General features: G+C 39.1%; 1 protein-coding gene across 1 annotated transcript in view; it reads right to left on the reverse strand.

Annotated features, from left to right (window-relative positions):
• Positions 1-18,878, reverse strand: part of ABI3BP (ABI family member 3 binding protein) — a 135,306-nt gene that overhangs the window by 86,625 nt on the left and 29,803 nt on the right. Inside the window, exons 3-6 of the mRNA XM_077927179.1 lie at positions 9,007-9,075; positions 6,939-7,071; positions 5,024-5,205; positions 2,203-2,264 (exon numbers count right to left, since the gene is read on the reverse strand). Coding sequence (XP_077783305.1) covers positions 2,203-2,264; positions 5,024-5,205; positions 6,939-7,071; positions 9,007-9,075 — 446 coding nt within the window. The remainder of the gene's footprint in view (positions 1-2,202; positions 2,265-5,023; positions 5,206-6,938; positions 7,072-9,006; positions 9,076-18,878) is intronic.

An 18,878-nucleotide genomic window follows, 5' to 3' on the forward strand; every position in this document is an offset into this window, starting at 1 on the left:
TCCTCCACTCAGACAAGCAAGGAGCATTGTCAAAGGACACATTCCAGCCAGGCAAAATCACTTATGGAAGGTGCAAAGGAAACTGATGAGTGGCCCAGGAGGGTGTTTTGCCTGGGGAGAGTCCCAGGTTCTAGAGATGGTTAAACATTACTGTAAGATTTGTGTTCTTTTATTCGTTTGCATAGGGACTGCAGACCTATCCATCCTACACAGAATACAGACGGAGATTGATGTGCCATAAGATTATATGTGACAGAAAAATGGGAGATTAATGGAAGTGAGCACTGCATAACTAAGAGAAGATTAGTTATACAAGCAGTGCTAGAAACCAGACATATTGACTCCTGATTGTATGTCTAATGCACTTAACCATCTATGTTTCACGTTCATCTGGTCTGGCAAAAACATAAAAGAGTAGGAAGTAGCCATGTAGTTTTTGGCAGATAATACATCTTTTCTTTCTTTCTTTCTTTCTTTCTTTCTTTCTTTCTTTCTTTCTTTCTTTCTTTCTTTCTTTCTTTCTTTTTTTGCTGACTTTTTGGGAAATGGCCAAAATAACATACATACATTTTAAAGATGCAAGACATCTCTTTGAGAAAATCTTGTTTTTCTTTGGAGATAAACGAACAGAAGAAACTAAAGTTCCCGCCTTCTCAGAGAATCAAGTAAAGGACTTCACCTTGGAACTTGACATTATAAAACTGTTGCATCGGAATCAAGCAGAAGTGAAATACATCTTCTGACAGTGTTTCCTTCTGCCTCTTCCATACTCATGGCTTTTCAAATATAATAAACAACAGACCAAAGGATGGCATGTAATTTTTACAGCTTTCCTATGACCCTGTATCTGGCTTGCAAGGAGGTTAAGAGAGCAGAACTGGATGAAGAGTGTTTTAATTCTTTTCCACACAACTTAGAAACTTGACATTTTGTATACATGCAGACAAACGTACCCCAATTCCAAAAATGCACAACCACAAACTGAAAAAATAGGATATGTCTCTGGTTCATCTCTGGTTCAAACTTCTGAGTTAAACTACATCCCAAAATGATTTAACATTTTCCCACATGAGCCACGAAGCTGAAATTCAGTTCACATGCAATGACACTCTCTTTAGTTCTTCATTAGTTACACTTAGTTAATTGCTAGACTAGTATGAAAATGGAATATTTACAGTGAACATTGCAATAAGCAGTATTCTTAACAAGCCAAGCCACATATGAGATAGAATGTTGGGAGATTTGCCTATCCATCATTGAATGATCTGATCAAACCAACCACTGGTGCTAGGCCTGCTGTCAATTCCAGTATTGTGAGGAAGAATATATTTGCTCTATCCACTTTCTCTACACATGCATAATCTTAAACACTTTTATGTGTCGCCTCTTACTTGCTTTTTACCTAAACAAAAAAGCTGCCAAATATTTAAACTTTCCTTATAACGGAGTTGCTCCAGCCTTTTGATCATTTTAGTTGATCTTTCGTGAATCTTTTCCACTCTACGATATCTTTTTTGAGGTGAAGTGACTGGAAATGTACAGAGTATTCCAAGTGAAGTCACACAGTAGATTTGTAATGATGGCAAATTCATTTTGATTATGTTATTAGCAGTTCTATCTAACCATGCAATTCTGTTCTGGCATTGTTAGGCAGAAAAGCAAAGTAAAATCAGGTTGACACCTGATTTTCTAATTTACTCCCAAATACTGATTCTATCAACAACTCAAATGTTTTTGACAGAAACAGTGTTTGGGGAAAACTTTGAAATTGATATAATCTATATCTGTTATCCATGTTTGTTGCAGAAATAGAATCAAACAAAGTCCTTCTCCACTCTAAATGCCCCTCCTCCCTTGAGAGAACAGTATTTGTGTATCAAATTGCAACAATAAAGCAATTATATACCATGTTTTTCCATCTCCAAAAATAATTCTCATCTGCCAATGCTGGATTTGGTATAAATTTGATATACTGCACCCAAAAATGCTACTAGGACAATTCAGTTTTCTGTGAAATTGTGATGGACAGGGTACTCTTCTGATTTGAGGAAGTGAGAAGTACTTGTGTGTTCCTTGAGAGTATGTAATAATATTGTTTGCACAACTTTAGTTGAGAGAAAAAATAAAACCCCCAGAACTACCAGATTTGATATATTAGTCATTTATACAGTATTAGACCCCAAAATAAGCTTAGTTTCATACCTGAGTTGGGATTCTTGGTATTTTGTAATTATTCTGGAGTTGTCCATTTTCTTTGTTTTTACCTGGTTGAAAAACACAACAAAATTACTCTCTGTTTTTCAACACACAAAACCCCTTTTAATATTCAAACATAGGGAGATCTATTCCAGTTGGTCCCCAGTGTTTATGGCTGTTAACAATCAAACTGTTATTTATTCTCCTTCTATTTACATTCTCGAGAGTATAGAGCTCCCACTTTTTGTCCAGTTCAGACATATAGAACAGTTCAAGGGTAGGGAATTGACCCTCTTGCTCCATCAAAATATTTATTCTTGCACACAAAATCTACATTGAAAGCTTAACTATAGTAATGGCTATGGTTGCACCATACTTAACCATTATTAATGCGAGCTAGAGTTTCCATTGTAGCTATGGTTTGAAGCAATACTTTGAAAAGGAAGGAACTGGCATATAAGTGACAAGAGAGCATGCAAGCCTGCAGAGATTGGGAGCTCTATACATGTGGCTGGTTTGCTGGTTGGGACGAAGCCCAAAGACCTGTTTTTGGTTTAGTATTTGTAAACTGTTTTTGTAAATTGTCTATTTTAATCTGAATTTATGTAGATTATTGTAGTGTGGGCTCAGCAATTAATATAGAAAATAGAGGACATTACACAGCTTGAGAAACATTCCATACAGACACAAATGGTTTTCTACTGCATGCATGAAAGATTTTAAATCAGAATAAAACTAAAATCTATGCTATAAATAAAATGAAACAACCATAACCCAAATTAAGGAAGCAAATATGCTGCTTCAGAACCTACTGTATTTTTCCTTGTATTGGGCGAGGTTTTTTGACACAAAAATCATGTCAAAAAACTGGGGTTGTCCAATACACAGATAGTGGCATGGAGGGAGATGCTGCTGCGGAAAAGTACAGTACAGACGGAAGTACAGTAGTTTTTTTAAGGTGAATGAGCGGAAAAAGGGAATCTTCAATTTTGCATCTCAAGTTCCCAACACCCCCCCCCCCAAAAAAAAATACACACGGACACTTATATTAGTTTAAGTTTTGGGGCAAATTTTGGCCACAACTTTATTGAAATACAATCATGTGAGCGGTATTGGCTTAGGCATTGACTCCCCACTATAACAGACTCCACCTCTCATGGTGATCGTCCAATGGGGAAAACCAAATGAGGGAGCAAGGTTGATGAGGACCAACCTAAGCTCACCCCGGGGTTCCTGTGGTCCTGGCATGGCCCTAGCCCCTCAAGCGGACTTCGGACGAGATCCAGGACCCCCAGATTCCTTTAATAGAATACCCAGTTCCTGGAGGGGCAGGTGATGGCCACACCTCCCCTCCCCACAATCCAACTGAGCCAATGCCTAACCGCCACCTTACAAGTTGTGAAGATTTGCTATGGGGTAGGTGAAAACCAAATGGCTAAAGCCAATCTGCCAAATCGAAAAAATTCCTATCCAGCCCCTGTTCCAAAACAGGCGCCCCAAACCAAAGCAAGGCCAAGCTAAACTAGGGAGGGTGGGCGTGTGTTCAGCAGTGTGAAGCAAGTGCCCCTGCTTGCGTCACACTGCCGTTTTTAAAGCCCCTGGGATCGCGCCACTTACTGGCTATTGGCTAAAACCGCCTGGCGCGATCCCAGGGGAATGGCCAGGAGTCCCTGCTCCTTCCCCCACCCCCATTTTAACCCTATCGGGTGAGCTCTTGGGTCCCGAGCGCAACCAGGACCCTCTATTATGAGTATCCCATATGTATGAGAGACAATGCCAAGCACTAACAGATGCTAGTACTGTAGGAATAGATGGATGTAACAAAATGGATATGATGCTATTTTGCCACGTAAAATGGGAGAGAAAGCAATCCAAGGGAAACAGGAATTAGAGACACCCACTCTGATTTTGCAGGGGCAGAAATCAATAGTTGTCAAATTAAGAAAGGCTATTCAAAGGGCAATTAAAACATTAACCTCCTAGCTGTGATCAATAGAAAGAAAGAAATCCAGAAAGATGTGCAAACAGGAAACTTTTAATTAAAGGTACATGCACCCTGAACAGCCTCAACAGTACTTTGTTCACACTGGACAGGCTAGTGCTACATGTTATTGCGAACAACAACAATGAAGCAGGTTATTAAAATATGACATGTTGCACTGCACTGATTTGACTACAAGAAACCCTAGAGAAAAAGGCAGGTGTGAGTTCATGAAATGTCTCAAAGTGCGGATTAATACTGGAGAGCAAACTAAATCTGTTTGGAGGCATGCTGTGATGTCAGATTTGTAAAAAGAGAATTTAAAACCATCTCTAAATTGTTATTGATTCTCAACATGCAGTACAGTCAAGTGCAAGTCTTGACATTAATAATTTTAACGACTGCATAACATGCCAATAATCTGACCTTTCCCTTCAATAACATAGAGCCAAACTATGACATGATGGGACAGCTGTGCTTAAGTCTGCATCATGCATAGATGTAGGGAGTCTATTATTGCAATAAGAAAAGAGAGCACAGGGGATATGAGTGAAACCCATGCACAGCCCGGTCATACCTCACTTTGCTCTGCTGCTTTAAATAGTTTCTCCCCAGGTCAATTTCAGTAATGGAAGTGAGCCTGGCAGAGGGAAGTTTGCTGAAAGCAATAGCACACAGTAGAGCAAGGCAGGAAATGGAAGGTTTCACTTCCTTCACCCATGTGCTCATTTTCTGGGGTAAAGAATAGAAGCCACACCTACTTTATGTCTGAAAAGAGCTGACATGTGCATAAATGCCTACCCTGTAACATCTTGTTCTGCTCAGGAAGAGATACACATTACTTACCAGGCACAGCCACTTTGTGATTGAAAATCTTGCTCCAGACCCCATTATCTGTATTGTCTTTCACTCCAAATTCATAAATTGTGTTGGGTTTCAGATTATCCACCACAGTTTCTGTTGTTGGACAAAGCTGGAGAACCCACTTCTTATTCTTGTCCTTTTCTCTGTAGCGGACTGTATAAAACCTAGTTGAGAAAAAGAAAATGGATATGTCTAATCAAAGGGGGAAATACAATTTAAAATAAGGTACTGTGGTGCTTTTTTCATCTAAGGAACAATAGGTGATATAGTCAGTATCATTTTGCTTCTGGGGTTCAAGCAAGACTAGACTGAAATTTACTATAGCCTTCCTGAGGATTCTCTATGCAAATATTGGATTCTCTGTTAGTTTAGACTGATTTCAATCACTGGAAAGTGACTATTCTGAGCAGCAAAAATGACCATTTGGTTATTGCCAGTATAGTAAATCCAAGCTCCACAGTTCATTAGAGTAAACAAATATGGGTTTAAAACATTACTGAGTTGTATTGTCGAATCAACAGACACCATTAAGCAACATATCACAGATTTAACATTTAAGAAACCCCAGAATTAGAATTTTTGATTTTGATAAATTTGACCTGAAAATCTAAGTAAAGCATAAGAAAGCAACAGCTCTCATAAACTACTTTTCTAACAGAATGATAGTTGTTTAAAGCTTGCTTTAATGATTGATGTAAATCTGTTTCAACTACATGTCTTCTCTAGAATTTCCCACCTTAAAAATATGCCCTAGTTTTCTAATGTGCTTATTTTATTTTTTCCATGGAACTCATCAATCAATCAAGGGGTGGGGGAAGAATCAGCATTGATTTTTGTTGTTACTGCATCATGTTCATAACTGATTGGCCTCCAGGAATAAAAACATGAAGGAATCTTAAATGTCCTCTCAACTTATTCCAACTATGCCACTTAATTCAGCAGTTCTTACAGATTTAGCTTGATCTAATTGAGATTAAAATCAAGCCTGGCAGCATTTTGAGAGCAATATGAGGTTCATGCAAGGAAAGCAATATGGAAAAAGGTGCCAACAGCTCTTAGGCAACAGCCACCTGATAAATTAAACTATAAATAACATAGAATTGTGACTTAGGGAAGGGAGACTTCAAGTCCAAAACTGTTACAGGAATTATTCCAACACTATATTTGTGTCAATGTTCTCTGCTTTCGATAGTCATCTCAAAAAGTAGCATGTTTGCCACGGCTGATCAGACAGTTGAAAAATACTTACCCTGCCATATATTCACATTTTTTTGCTGCTACTGCTCAGCTAATGCTCCCATTTTCCTTCATCTTCATCTCACAGCCCTCATATAGTCTCACACCAATTCATCTGGCATGAGCAATGTGAATTTGTTTACTAGTACCTGTAACGTTATCATTCCACAGTGGCATTGTTGACAAAATAATGTGGACCATCACAGCCAACGGGCATTGTGGGCAAATGGGGCTGAGGAATGTGAGCACAAATAACTTCAAAGAAATAGCACTGAAATAGCATATGTGTTTGCAATGTGCCCAAAAATGTCAAAAATGGAAGGTATTTTTGCAACTTATAAAAAGGTAAGCTCTGACCAAAATCGTTAGGTTTCATTGCAACATTCTGATGCCTCTTTATTATAAAGGTTTGGATCCTATGCTTCTGCTCTGTGATTAGGATCTTGTACCTGTGGAAGAACCCCTTCAACAGTTGTTTTGTTCTGAGTGATCATAAAAAATGGCACAGAGTGTGTGTAAAGCATGTGGCCTAGCCACAAGCTCAACCATCCTTCTGTGAATGCAGAATCCTTCCATTTATAGAGCAGCAACTTGGGATCCAAGCCAAATGGGCAAAACACCGTCCCGTAATCTTCATTAGCTGTATCTTTCAGTGGATTACCTGTCATTTGCACAGTTATTCATTGTGGTCCAATCATGCTTTGGGTTGACTAAGATCCCCCAGGACAAGAAGACCGAAGTTGGAGTTAAAGTGCCTATTACCAGCTGGAGGGGCTTTGGTGTATTCGTTTTACCTATGTAAGAAAGCATAGAAACTTTAAACAATTTTATATATTACAACAACAACAACAACAAACTTTATTACGGTCCAGAGACCAACAAAACATTACAAATCAATACAGAGTTCATACAGCCTACCTCCAGGTTAATCAAGCACTTTGTTTGGACTATAGGGCTCATTTGTTCTTGCAACCACCGATAAAAACTTTACCACTGCCAACGTTCTGGCTTTTGTCCGGTCTTCCAGTAGGAACCTGACATAGTGAGCCTCTGACTTTCCCGGGAAAGGCACCAGCAAGGGTAGTATCAGTTCAGCCCTGGCCTGCTCATACTTCGCACAATGTAACAAAATATGATTTATGGAATCGATGTCTTGAGCACACGAGCAAAGTCTGTCCTGGTAGGGAACTCCTCTCAACCTACCATCCAGCACTGCAGAGGGGAAGACATTCAGTCTGGCTTTGGTGAAAAGCCTTCGATAGTTAGGTACTGTCAGGTTTTTGATGTAAGATGTTAACTCAAAGACATACCCATATTGAACTCCTGCTGCCAGTGGACTACAGACTGCGTGTGACCGAGATCGCAAGTCACTGTGTGCATTGTCCCATATTCTTTTCTTTAAAACCTTTTGGGCGCCTTCATAGCCCAGGTAATACAGTTGGGGGGGGGGGGAGAGACAGACCAATAGAGGTGGCTTTTTTAGCCATGGTTTTCTGCCATTTGCTGACAAATTCCTCATTGGTCAAATGTTGGTACAGACCCTTCCCTAGATTAAACACTGAAATCCTGAGCCAATGTTTTAGGGCAGCCCACCACGCTCTAGCTGAAATTGGGCATTCACCAGCTTCCAACAGAAGTACGGAGTTGGGGACGCAGTTAGGTACCTGCAGCAGAGATCGTATAAATTTTGCCTGAAAGCCATCTAGCTTTGGCAGGTCCCCATTATGCCAGACATTTGCTGCATACAGGAGTTGGGAAATGGGCTTTGCGTTGAAAACCCTTAAGGCTGCTGGAACATATTTGCCGCCCTTTGTGAAGAAGAATCTATGTATGGCTAGCTTTGTAATCTCCGCCTTTTGAAGGGAGGTTTGCCAATGGTGCTTCCAAGATCCTGTATGATGGAATGTGAGCCCTAGGTAACTGAAGTATTTTACCTGTTCAAGGTTATGGCCATCCAGCACCCATTTAGATACAAGATGTATCTGAAGGGCCTGCATAACTTTTGACCCAACCATGTACTGTGGTCTTCCAGCAGTTCACCGGTCCTTTTTATTTTTTTTTGCAGATCACCCAAAACTGCACAAACAGGTGTGTGTGTGTGTGTGTGTGTGTGTAGAATGTGGCATAGCTGGTAAACTGAATTCAGTTTAGTGTGTCACCTAATAGAGGACAGGAGTAAATCTGAGCCTCACCTGAAGAATTACATCGGTTGTGTTTCAAGGCAAAGGAAACCAAATTGTATGCAGTTTGATGTGTATGGTGCTTGCCAGAGAGACTACAAAAGCATATAACAATGTAACCTGGTTTGAAGGTTAATACCACCTTCTGTTACTCAAGTATTAATTTCCATAGCATCTAAAATTTCAGGACCACCATTCAACATTCCAATGCTTCACATTGCCCCCCCCCCCCCATGAATTTACATGCACGAGTAGAGGAAGCACAACATGGCCTTCCTCAGAGTGAAGGGGCCTGGGAAAGTATATATTCCATCACTGTTTATCTATGGCAGATAGACATTTCATCATCATCACTGAACATTAAAGGCCGTTGCGGAAATGTGTTGTACCACAGGCATACTCCCTGACTCCCTCATGGCACTTTCTCAACGCTCAGGGGATATCTTGACATAAACACACAGAACTAGCAGAATTATTATCTGCCATCTCAAATAAATGTTTTCTCTTCTAACTGTTTATGGAAAAAAATGTTTAATACTGTTACAATACCTGAGCAGGGTTTCTTGTAATTTGGAACAGGTGCTGGCCTCACTGCAATCAAGTATCTTGGCTCTGCGTCTGGAAAGCATTAGGATGATCATTTGTAAAATTCAACAAACTCAAGAGTGTACATTGCATCTTATTATTACCTATGGCAGGGATGGAGAACCGTATGTTGGACTTAAATTCCCATCAGTCCCAGTCAGTATGGTCAACAGTTGGTGATGATGAGAGTTGTAGAAGAACATCTCTGTTCCCGGTCTATGAGATGATAAAATTTTGATACGTTTTGTAAACAAAAACATACCTACTTATTGATTTGGATCCAAATGTGCCTTTCTCCTGTGGGAGGGCATTACTACTTATGCAAGGGTTAGGGTTCAATTCTGATTAATCCACTGCAGCCCCTTGCATTCCATCCTATACCACTCCACAGGGTCCTCTAACCACTAGGAGTTGACTTTGAGGGACATCGGGGGCTGCGAGGAGGAGGGGGAAGATGCAGGGAAAGCCCACTGCATGAGCAAAGTTTCACTGTGTTCCCTAGATCAACCTCATTATAAGCAGTCATGTCATTTTCCTGCAAGTAATAAAAGTATGAGGGAAAAAAGTTGAGGGTTAAGTAGGAATAGAAATACTTGAACTAACACAATAGTGATATACAGTGATACCTCGGTTTTTGAACGCAATCCATTACAGAAGACCTGTTCGAGTTCTGAAATGTTTGAAAACCAAAAACTCAATAGCCAACAAGCTAGGCCTCAGGATCTTGCACTTGCGGAAGCCGCATGGCATGTTCGACTTCTGAGGCATGTTCAAAAACTGAAGCATTTACCGAAACGTTCGTCAATGGAGATGTTCGAAAACCGAGGTACCACTGTATACATTTTAAAGTAAGAAGAATTTTTTTAAGTAAGAAGAAAAAGAAGGAAAGAACATCTCAAGGGACAAGCTCTGAAAATATTAAAACAGGACAGTTGTGTTGGTTTAGAGATTTATGCCTTTGAATTAAGCAGCTACTGTGACATATAGCAAAGAACCAATTAACTATTATTTCAATTTTTAAGTGGATAAGCCAAAGTCTTAATAGTTTGGGGCAACATGGGAGGTGAATTTCTTGAGCTCATTCGAACTCGCTCATCTGAAGCTCAGGGGACAGGGATGAGGACAGGACCCTCCCATGACACCTTAGCACGTGGGGCTTGAAGGTGCATGTATCAATCAACTGCACCGAGAAGAGCTTGCTGTCAAAGTTGGGCTTTACTGGCAGTAAAATGATGCCTACAGCAAATAGTTACCCATACTGGAAGTTAGGATTTAACATTAATAGGCAGTAATTAATTTGCTGCAGTTCTTTGCCAACAAAGTATCTCACCTCTTTATTACCAAGTCTGCTACAAACACATTGGCCTAAAGAGTTAGACATGCTTAAGTCCATTTCAATGGGACCATGCCTAACTCTGTGTGGATTTGGTCTCTATAAAATGCTGCCCTTTGGGCTACTGACACATAAGGAAGCATGAAAAAAGCTAAATTTTAGAGTATTTTATATATAGTATATAATTTAGCTGTGGAAATGCCATTTCTATAAAGATAAAGCTGTAAATCAGATAGCTAATAATGCTTTAGAAACAGTTGCAGATAAATTAGGCCACATGAGAATGTCAAAATACACACATACCAATATTTTTACAACTCTGTTACAATAGTAATAATTTGCATAAGCAGAGGATTCTTTTATAAACCTAACCACATTTTTTCCAGTGTCAGAATAAATTGCTGTCTGGGTGTATTTTCTGAGAACCAGCTTGCAATTGTTTCAGAAACATTGTTCTTTGTCGGAAACAATGAAATGAAGTAAACCAAAGCCAAACTCACTGATATTTTTACTCACTAGCTAACAAATTCTTAGTACATTTGATATGCTCTGGAAGAACACATGCTTTTGTGGTTAGAGGCCATAAGTTCATGTAAATGTTTCTAGTGAAAACCAGCTAACTTCATCCAAGAGTTGATCATAATAAACTGATTAAAACAATGCTTATGAGAGAAAAGCTTTTTTGTTGCAAAAATATAAGGTTTTTTTTTTTTTGTTTTTTTTTTGCTTTTTGAATATATCTATTTCCTCCATTGATAAAAGGATCTTTCTGGCCTTTTAAAATATTTAGTTGTGCAAATTCAAAATTATTTGGGCTAACCAAAGCCTTCAAGGTGTAAACATTTTAATCAGACTTTTAAAAATTGAATATAAAGAATACTATGATTCTATGACTACTGAATTTTAAAAGACTTGATTGTAACAAAACCTCAAAGAGATTTTAAAAAACAAAACATTAATTTTCAATAAAAGAAAGTTTTAAACTGGTATCTATTCATTGATTAATGTTTTAGAAAAATGCAATCTGTGAAAAATCACAGATGTGGGCAGAGACTTAGCATGCAGGTCCAGTTTGCTCTCATGTAGGACTGGAGCTGAATACCAATTCTCTTTCTTCCTTTCTTGCAGAATGAGGAAGGGAGATGCTTCTCGCCCTATTGTTCTTGGGAAGCTCAGGGCTAACCCAGTTTCCCTCTTTTCCTTCTGCTGGCAGGGAGGGGCCGTGCCCAGATGACCCTTGCCCTCCAGTACAGATTATGGGCATCTGTTTAGGTGGCAGAAAGAAGATGGTTGGCACTGTGAGGTGCCACATTCTTCTCCCTTCTCCCTCTCCTAGGTTAATAAATGCTACCTGCTAAAACTAATTGATTCTTTCTCCTTTGATAACCTCAATTCATCCTTTTGTCTCCATCAGAACCAATAAATCATCATCATCATCATTATTATTTATTGAATTAAATACTGCCCTATTCCCACAGGTCTTAGGGCGGTTTACAGGACAAAACCGGAATGTAAAACCATTATCCAAGGCTTTCATTAGTAATATAAAATTATTTACACTGGCTTCATGCTTCACATCTCAAACCTTTAATTTCTGTTCTCTGATCTGCTGCTAACACCAATTGCTGCTTTCTTCATTGTTTTCATGCTCCTTTTCATTTTCAATATATCTTCCCCTTTATCGTTTAATACTTATATGGTGGTTCTTCTCTGTCTATCCTAACTTCTCATCATTCTTCTACCTATTCCCTTCAGTCTGTCAGTGACTTTTGTCCCAGTCGTATAATTCACTTTGATTCATGTTCACTCTTTTCTTGTGCTTCTTGGAGTCTTTTAAACTCTTTCCATTGTTACATTCACAGTGCTGCAGCTCTTTGTCCTTTTGAAATGATTACAGTGGTACCTCAGGTTAAGTACTTAATTCGTTCCGGTGGTCCGTACTTAACCTGAAATTGTTCTTAACCTGAAGCACCACTTTAGCTAATGGGGCCTCCCGCTGCTGCCGCACTGCCGGAGCACGATTTCTGTTCTCATCCTGAAGCAAAGTTCTTAACCTGAAGCAATATTTCTGGGTTAGCAGAGTCTGTAACCTGAAGCGTATGTAACCTGAAGCATATGTAACCTGAGGTACCACTGTATTACAAGCTGCAATTCAACATTTTTCCTTGCAGTTCCTTTTCGAACTATTCTAGAAGGTTACAAGCTAATTTTTTAAACAACCCAGCTTCCATCATTGTAACTAATCTTCACCATCTCTAAATTATATCACTTCATCTAGGTCTATTATTATTAATTATTATTATTATTATTATTATTATTATTATTATTATTATTATTATCATCCTTCTGAGTCTTGTTTTTATTATGCTGTAAACCTTTTTGCAGGAACTCCACTATTTGCACATTTTGTTCAGTATCTGTCCATAGTGCACTTTAGTATTAGTGATAATATTAGTATTATCTAAGGGCAATGATTGCATGTTGTTGAGGAGAAAGCATGTCAGCTAAGCTCAGGTGCTAATTCTCTGCTAGCAGAGGCATAGGAAGGTCAGGTGGTACCCGGTGTGAAAAATTTCTTGTCACCCCCCCCCCAATGGTTTTTGGGGTGTGTTTTTTTGGCCTGCAAAAATGGTTTTATGTTATTTCATATTTTCTTACAAAGGAATGTGGATTCTGAGCCTCTGATAACAAGTAGGCGACTATGGACAGATACTTAAATCCACAGGATGGATTGTGTTTTGGCTAGTGTTATTTTATTTATATTTATTGTTTATTTATTTAATAAAATTTATTTTTAAAAACCTGCAAAGTGGTTTACCAAAACAAAAAACAAAAGAAACCACAGCAGTAAAATAAAGAAAAATTAACACTTCTACTTTAAAACATACAAAAGCTAACATATTAAGATTAAAATTACTTCAACTTCCTAAGCATCTACGTATGCTTGCCTAAAGAAGAATGCTTTTAGCGGGTGCCTGAAAAGAGTCTGGCAAAGGCACGTGCTTTGTTGAAATTTCAGCCTTCATGACATAGGAAAATGCCCAAGTAAACAGCTATTTTTGTGGAGGAGGGTCAAGATATTAACTGATATGCATGAAATTTCATATGTAGCTATATAATCCCTAGTGTAGTAAGATAAGAACTTTGGAGCAGGCATTTAATTTTTCATATTTTTTTTATGAACTGCCCTAGTAGGGCAGTAATGCTTCCTTGATAATTTGCCACCCCCCTCCATGATGGCACCTGGGGCAGACAGCCCCCCTGGCCTGCCTTCCTGCGCCCCTGTCTGCTAGCAGTGACTGTGGACATCTGTTAAGGAAAGAAGTTTCCCTAGAGAAGCCTCTCCGTCCCCAACCCAGCATAAGAGAACCTGCCAGTTTAAGAGATTCTTATGCAGAAATTCTTGCATGCAACAGCACACACACTGTTCCTCATAAGAATGGGTGGGTGCAAGCTATAAATTCATTCAGTGACCCAATTCTTCCTCTCTCTGTTTTTGTTTTTGTTTTTGAAGGGGTAAATGTTTTGATACACAAAAATCAATGATTATATATGCATATCAAACCATTAAGAGCTGGAAATCACACAGTTTCAACTGTGCACAGGTCATGTCAGTAAATGTTTGTGAGAACAATAACTATAAAAGTATGAAACACAGCATTCTGTAGAGTTTGGTCAACTAAAGTTTCTGAGCAATTCACAATGGTTGACTTCCAACTTTGGAAGAAGCACACAATTTCTGCTTGAGTTTTGTCCAAAGCTGACATTAATCACTATCTATTCCATCTAGAAAATGTTGAGACTTGGCAGGGAACAGCGTATGAGTATTTCACGATGTCCTCAAACTTGTTACATTCTCTTCTCTAAGACTCCTCCGTACTTCCAGGATCTCTTTTGAGATGTGATGATCATTACTGAAGAAACAGGTAAGTCATTCAGCCTGCAATACTATATGATATCTTCCTGGAAACAAAACCTATTGAGTTTGATTGGAAAATAACTATGACTGCAGTCTTAACCCCTCAGTTTGGACAGTGGACCACTCTGTACAGTATACTGAATGTATAAATAACCAAAATAAAGCAAGTCATTACTTGGTTTCTGAAATCATGTATACCCTAACGGAATTGGCTGAATTTGACTTCTCTGTGGATTCACACTGTACTTCTGTAAAGGGCAGAAAGATGGCACAACTACAGACTACATTGTTGTTACACTGAAGTAAAACATTGTTGTGCATGTGTGTGCACAAACACATAAACACAAACTTCGTCTAATGGCTTTTTTGAGTGCAATGTAAAAAATGCTACAGATGCTGTCATGAAGTCTGCACATTTTGCTTAATAAGGCTTAAAGACATGTCTTAAAATTGGAGGTTATCACAATTTTTCAAGTTATTTCAGTTTTTAATAGTAGTTTTTAATCCGAGCTTGGGCATCCTCTTTCTGACTGAATCATATTTGAAAGATCAACACAGCTCTTTCCTTTTAGTGTCAGTTTCAATCATGCTGCTGTCCTAAATGTAAACACAGCAGGAGACTTTAGAAGCTTTTGTGCTCTTCTAACTTCCACCTGTCAATGATACTTTCATATGATGTTTTTGCAATGACAATTAGCTCTCTTCATGGAAATAATTTGAACGTACCATGGTAGAGCTATTTCTACTAGAAAGGGCCTTGCAGCACTTGCAAATTGCAAGCTCGCAAAGCAATCTGCATTCTTTATGAAGATTGTGAGCAATCTCATCATTTTGATACAAAACAGGATTAAGAAACATGGAATGTGATGCTAAATGTGTTTACTCAGAACTAAATTCAGTGGGAGTCACTTCCCAGAAACTGTGTGTGTAGGAAGCCCACCCCAGGAGTACAAAGACATAAAGTTGCCCCAAATCACCAGAGGGTATTCAAAATCTCCAGACCAGCTGCTCTTCCATGTATGAAAAAATTGTCAGATACAGCCTTGCAGGCAACTATTCAAGCTATTAACATCCTTGTGGCTGTTCTAATGTGTGCCAGCAGCTGATTTTAGGATTAGTGCTCTTTTATGTGTTTTCCTTATCTCAAAGAGCATCAAGCGTTGAGTCCTGGGCCTAGGCTAATCTGCTTTAAGCAGGCATGTTGCAATATGAGGGAAGACTTCAATAGGCCTATTTTTTTAATAAGAAACATAAAAGTGAATACACTGGTACCTCAGGTTAAGAACTTAATTCGTTCTGGAGGTCCAATCTTAACCTGAAACTGTTCTTAACCTGAAGACCACTTTAGCTAATGGGGCCTCCCACTGCTGCGCGATTTCTGTTCTCATCCTGAAGCAAAGTTCTTAACCCGAGGTACTATTTCTGGGTTAGTGGAATCTGTAACCTGAAGTGTCTGTAACCCGAGGTACCACTGTATTTATATTCAAATAAACAAGTACAGTGGTACCTCGGGTTAAGTACTTAATTCGTTCCAGAAACTGTTCTTAACCTGAAGCACCACTTTAGCTAATGGGGCTTCCTACTGCTGCCGTACCGCCGGAGCACGATTTCTGTTCTCAACCTGAAGCAAAGTTCTTAACCCGAGGTAATATTTCTAGGTGAGCGGAGTCTGTAACCTGAAGCATATGTAACCCGAGTTACCACTGTATATCAAGTGTATATTAATTTACCTCTTTAATTGGAAGTGACTCTGAGGGTCATCTAGTCCAAACTCCTGCCACCACTCAATGCAGGAATATGCAGGATCGAGCCTGCAACCTTGGTGTTATCAGCACCATGCCCTAACCAACTGAGCTATCCAGCTGATTTAAAACACAACTTCAAAACAAAATGCAGTGCACCACCAGATTATATCAGAGTGTATCACTTAATCTTAGTGAAGCATGGCCACACAAACTCTATAACTGAAGCAGAACAAAGCACTTTGTGAAGGTCATCAACATGCTTTGTTGTGTCTGGCTAGGTTAGGGAGTATACAGCTTTTCATTCCAAACTCTTTGTGTAATTTTATTTTTAATCTTTTGTTTTGAATTTTCACTGTTCCATGAATCTGTTTTAACAGCAATAGTTTTAAGCAAATGTGAGTCGGCTGCTGAACTGTATATGTAGTTTCTCTCCGTTTTTGTAATTCCTAGTAGAGAAAACAATTGACATGTTCTGTTAAAGCCAACTGGATAGGCTATAAGGATTATGGAAAATACAAGCCAACACTGTCAGGTGTTCTTAAATCTACTGAATGAAATGGTGTTGAGTACACCTAACAATATGGATGCCTTTGCCTTTGCCTTTGGATCCAGTACTATAGCTCTCCAATGGAGCACAATGACATTAACACTTTTATCTACAGAGAGATTATAGTTCCTGAAAAGTTATATCTTAATCAGTTTAGGCTACAATCCTATACATTCTTAGCTGGAAATATAACTGCCACTGAATTCAATGGGACTTACTTCTGAGTAGGCAATAACAGCATTGGACTGCAATAGTATAGCTAAAAGTGATGAAGAGTCAAATGACATCTTTAAAATGAGTGGCAAATCCACCCTTATTCCAGGAGGCATTCTAAGTACATATTTCTGACTTTTTGGTCAATTTTAACCATATTCCTGATAGGCAAGAATACAATTCTCTTCTTGAGACGAGGACTGATAAGAGCAACCAGAGTTTTCTTAGCTTATTTACTCTTCTTGCGTCTAACGCGCAAACTAAATAACAGCAATGACTTTTGTAATTGGCCAGGCACAAGTGTGACAGTATGGTCAAATAATCTTTTCCCCATTAAAGGCCTGTTTTCCTCACAGAGGGTGTGATCAGTTTTGTTCAGCTGTACCTGTTTCTATGGACACAAAGCAGCTTATCCAAATGAACTGAATCTTTAAGCCAGAAACAGATTTGCTTTTTGGAAGCCATGTGTTAAGTAAAATAAACTTTAGGAGCTTCCAAATTGTTTTGGCCCATCTTACAACCATTTTAATATCCTCATTAAGTCAGTACTTTATTTTACTATCCTGTTTTCTTGTTGTCTTGCATTTCTGAATTTATGTTCTGTTTTTTTCTCCTAGGAATGATCTTGACGCATGTCCTTGTTCTTCCTGGGGTTAACCTAGAATAACAATGTCACAGACTTTCCTGCCACATGGTTACTTTACATATGTATGAATGATTGAATTGCCTTCCCAAAATCTAAGTGCAACAAAATAAATACTTGTATGTTCTTCACTAGGGAAGGATAGATCAGCCTATTTCTGGACTGCATCAGTTTTGCATATGGTCATTCAAACATCTGTTCCACCCCCACCCAAATTTGCATTTGAATACCTATTTTATCTCAGTACATGCATTTCTAAGTTACCTTAAAAATACACATTTTGATATATTTCTTGGGCTGAAAACTGTATTGCCAGATTCAAAGATGTGCAAAATCCAAATGATAATTATATTCAAACTAGTTTGGGACTATGCAAATTACTTCTGCTTGCTTAAAAAGGTGGGCCAAACAAAATTCTCCTCTCCCCGCTTCACACATTGCATAGATTATCTTCATGTAAGAGAAATGCCATGTGTGAACTAGTCCTAGCAGGCACCAGAACAAAATAACCAGAACAAGAGCTGCTTCAAGCAGCTCCACTTTCATCTAGCAGCAGGGATCATGCTTTTGTTAAAGAGATCTCTGATGAATAAATTCACTATTTATAGCACTTTAGGTAAGAGCATCTAGAACTGAAAGCCAAGTTGATGTTAGTAGACAAAATTCCAAATTAGTGGTAAACCTAGCAGTTCGAAAGCACGTCAAAGTGCAAGTAGATAAATAGGTACTGCTCCAGCGGGAAGGTAAACGGTGCTTCCGTGTGCTGCTCTGGTTTTGCCAGAAGCGGCTTAGTCATGCTAGCCACATGACCCAGAAAAACTGTCTGTGGACAAACATCAGCTCCCTTGGCCAGTAAACCAAGATAAGCGCCGCAACCCCAGAGTCATTCGTGACTGGACTTAACTGTCAGGGGTCTTTTACCTTTACCTTGTACCAAGTAGGATTAACAACTCTATTTGGGTTATCAGCCCATACGATTAACATGTGAGGCAGAAGAACAAAGCCATTCCCACCTGGTCCCCATGGTTACACCTGCCCACACCCCTCCTCAATACTAATCACATGTTTGGAAGAATATTTGCAGTAGGGCAATGTGCCAACATGCACAGTTCCTGTGAGTTGCAACTACAGAGGGAGGGAGAATTTTATTTGCCCACAGGCTTAAATGAGCTGAGCTAATTCACATCTCCCAAGACTAATACAGTGGTACCTCGGGTTACATACGCTTCAGGTTGCATACGTTTCAGGTTACATGCTCCACTAACCCAGAAATAGTGCTGCAGGTTAAGAACTTTGCTTCAGGATAAGAACAGAAATCGGGCTCCAGCAGCGCAGCAGCAGCAGCAGCAGGAGGAGGAGGACTCATTATTTAAAGTGGTGCTTCAGGTTAAGAACGGACCTCCGGAACAAATTAAGTACTTAACCTGAGGTACCAC

Source organism: Podarcis muralis, chromosome 4, assembly GCF_964188315.1.
Source record: "Podarcis muralis chromosome 4, rPodMur119.hap1.1, whole genome shotgun sequence".
Taxonomy (NCBI): domain Eukaryota; kingdom Metazoa; phylum Chordata; class Lepidosauria; order Squamata; family Lacertidae; genus Podarcis; species Podarcis muralis.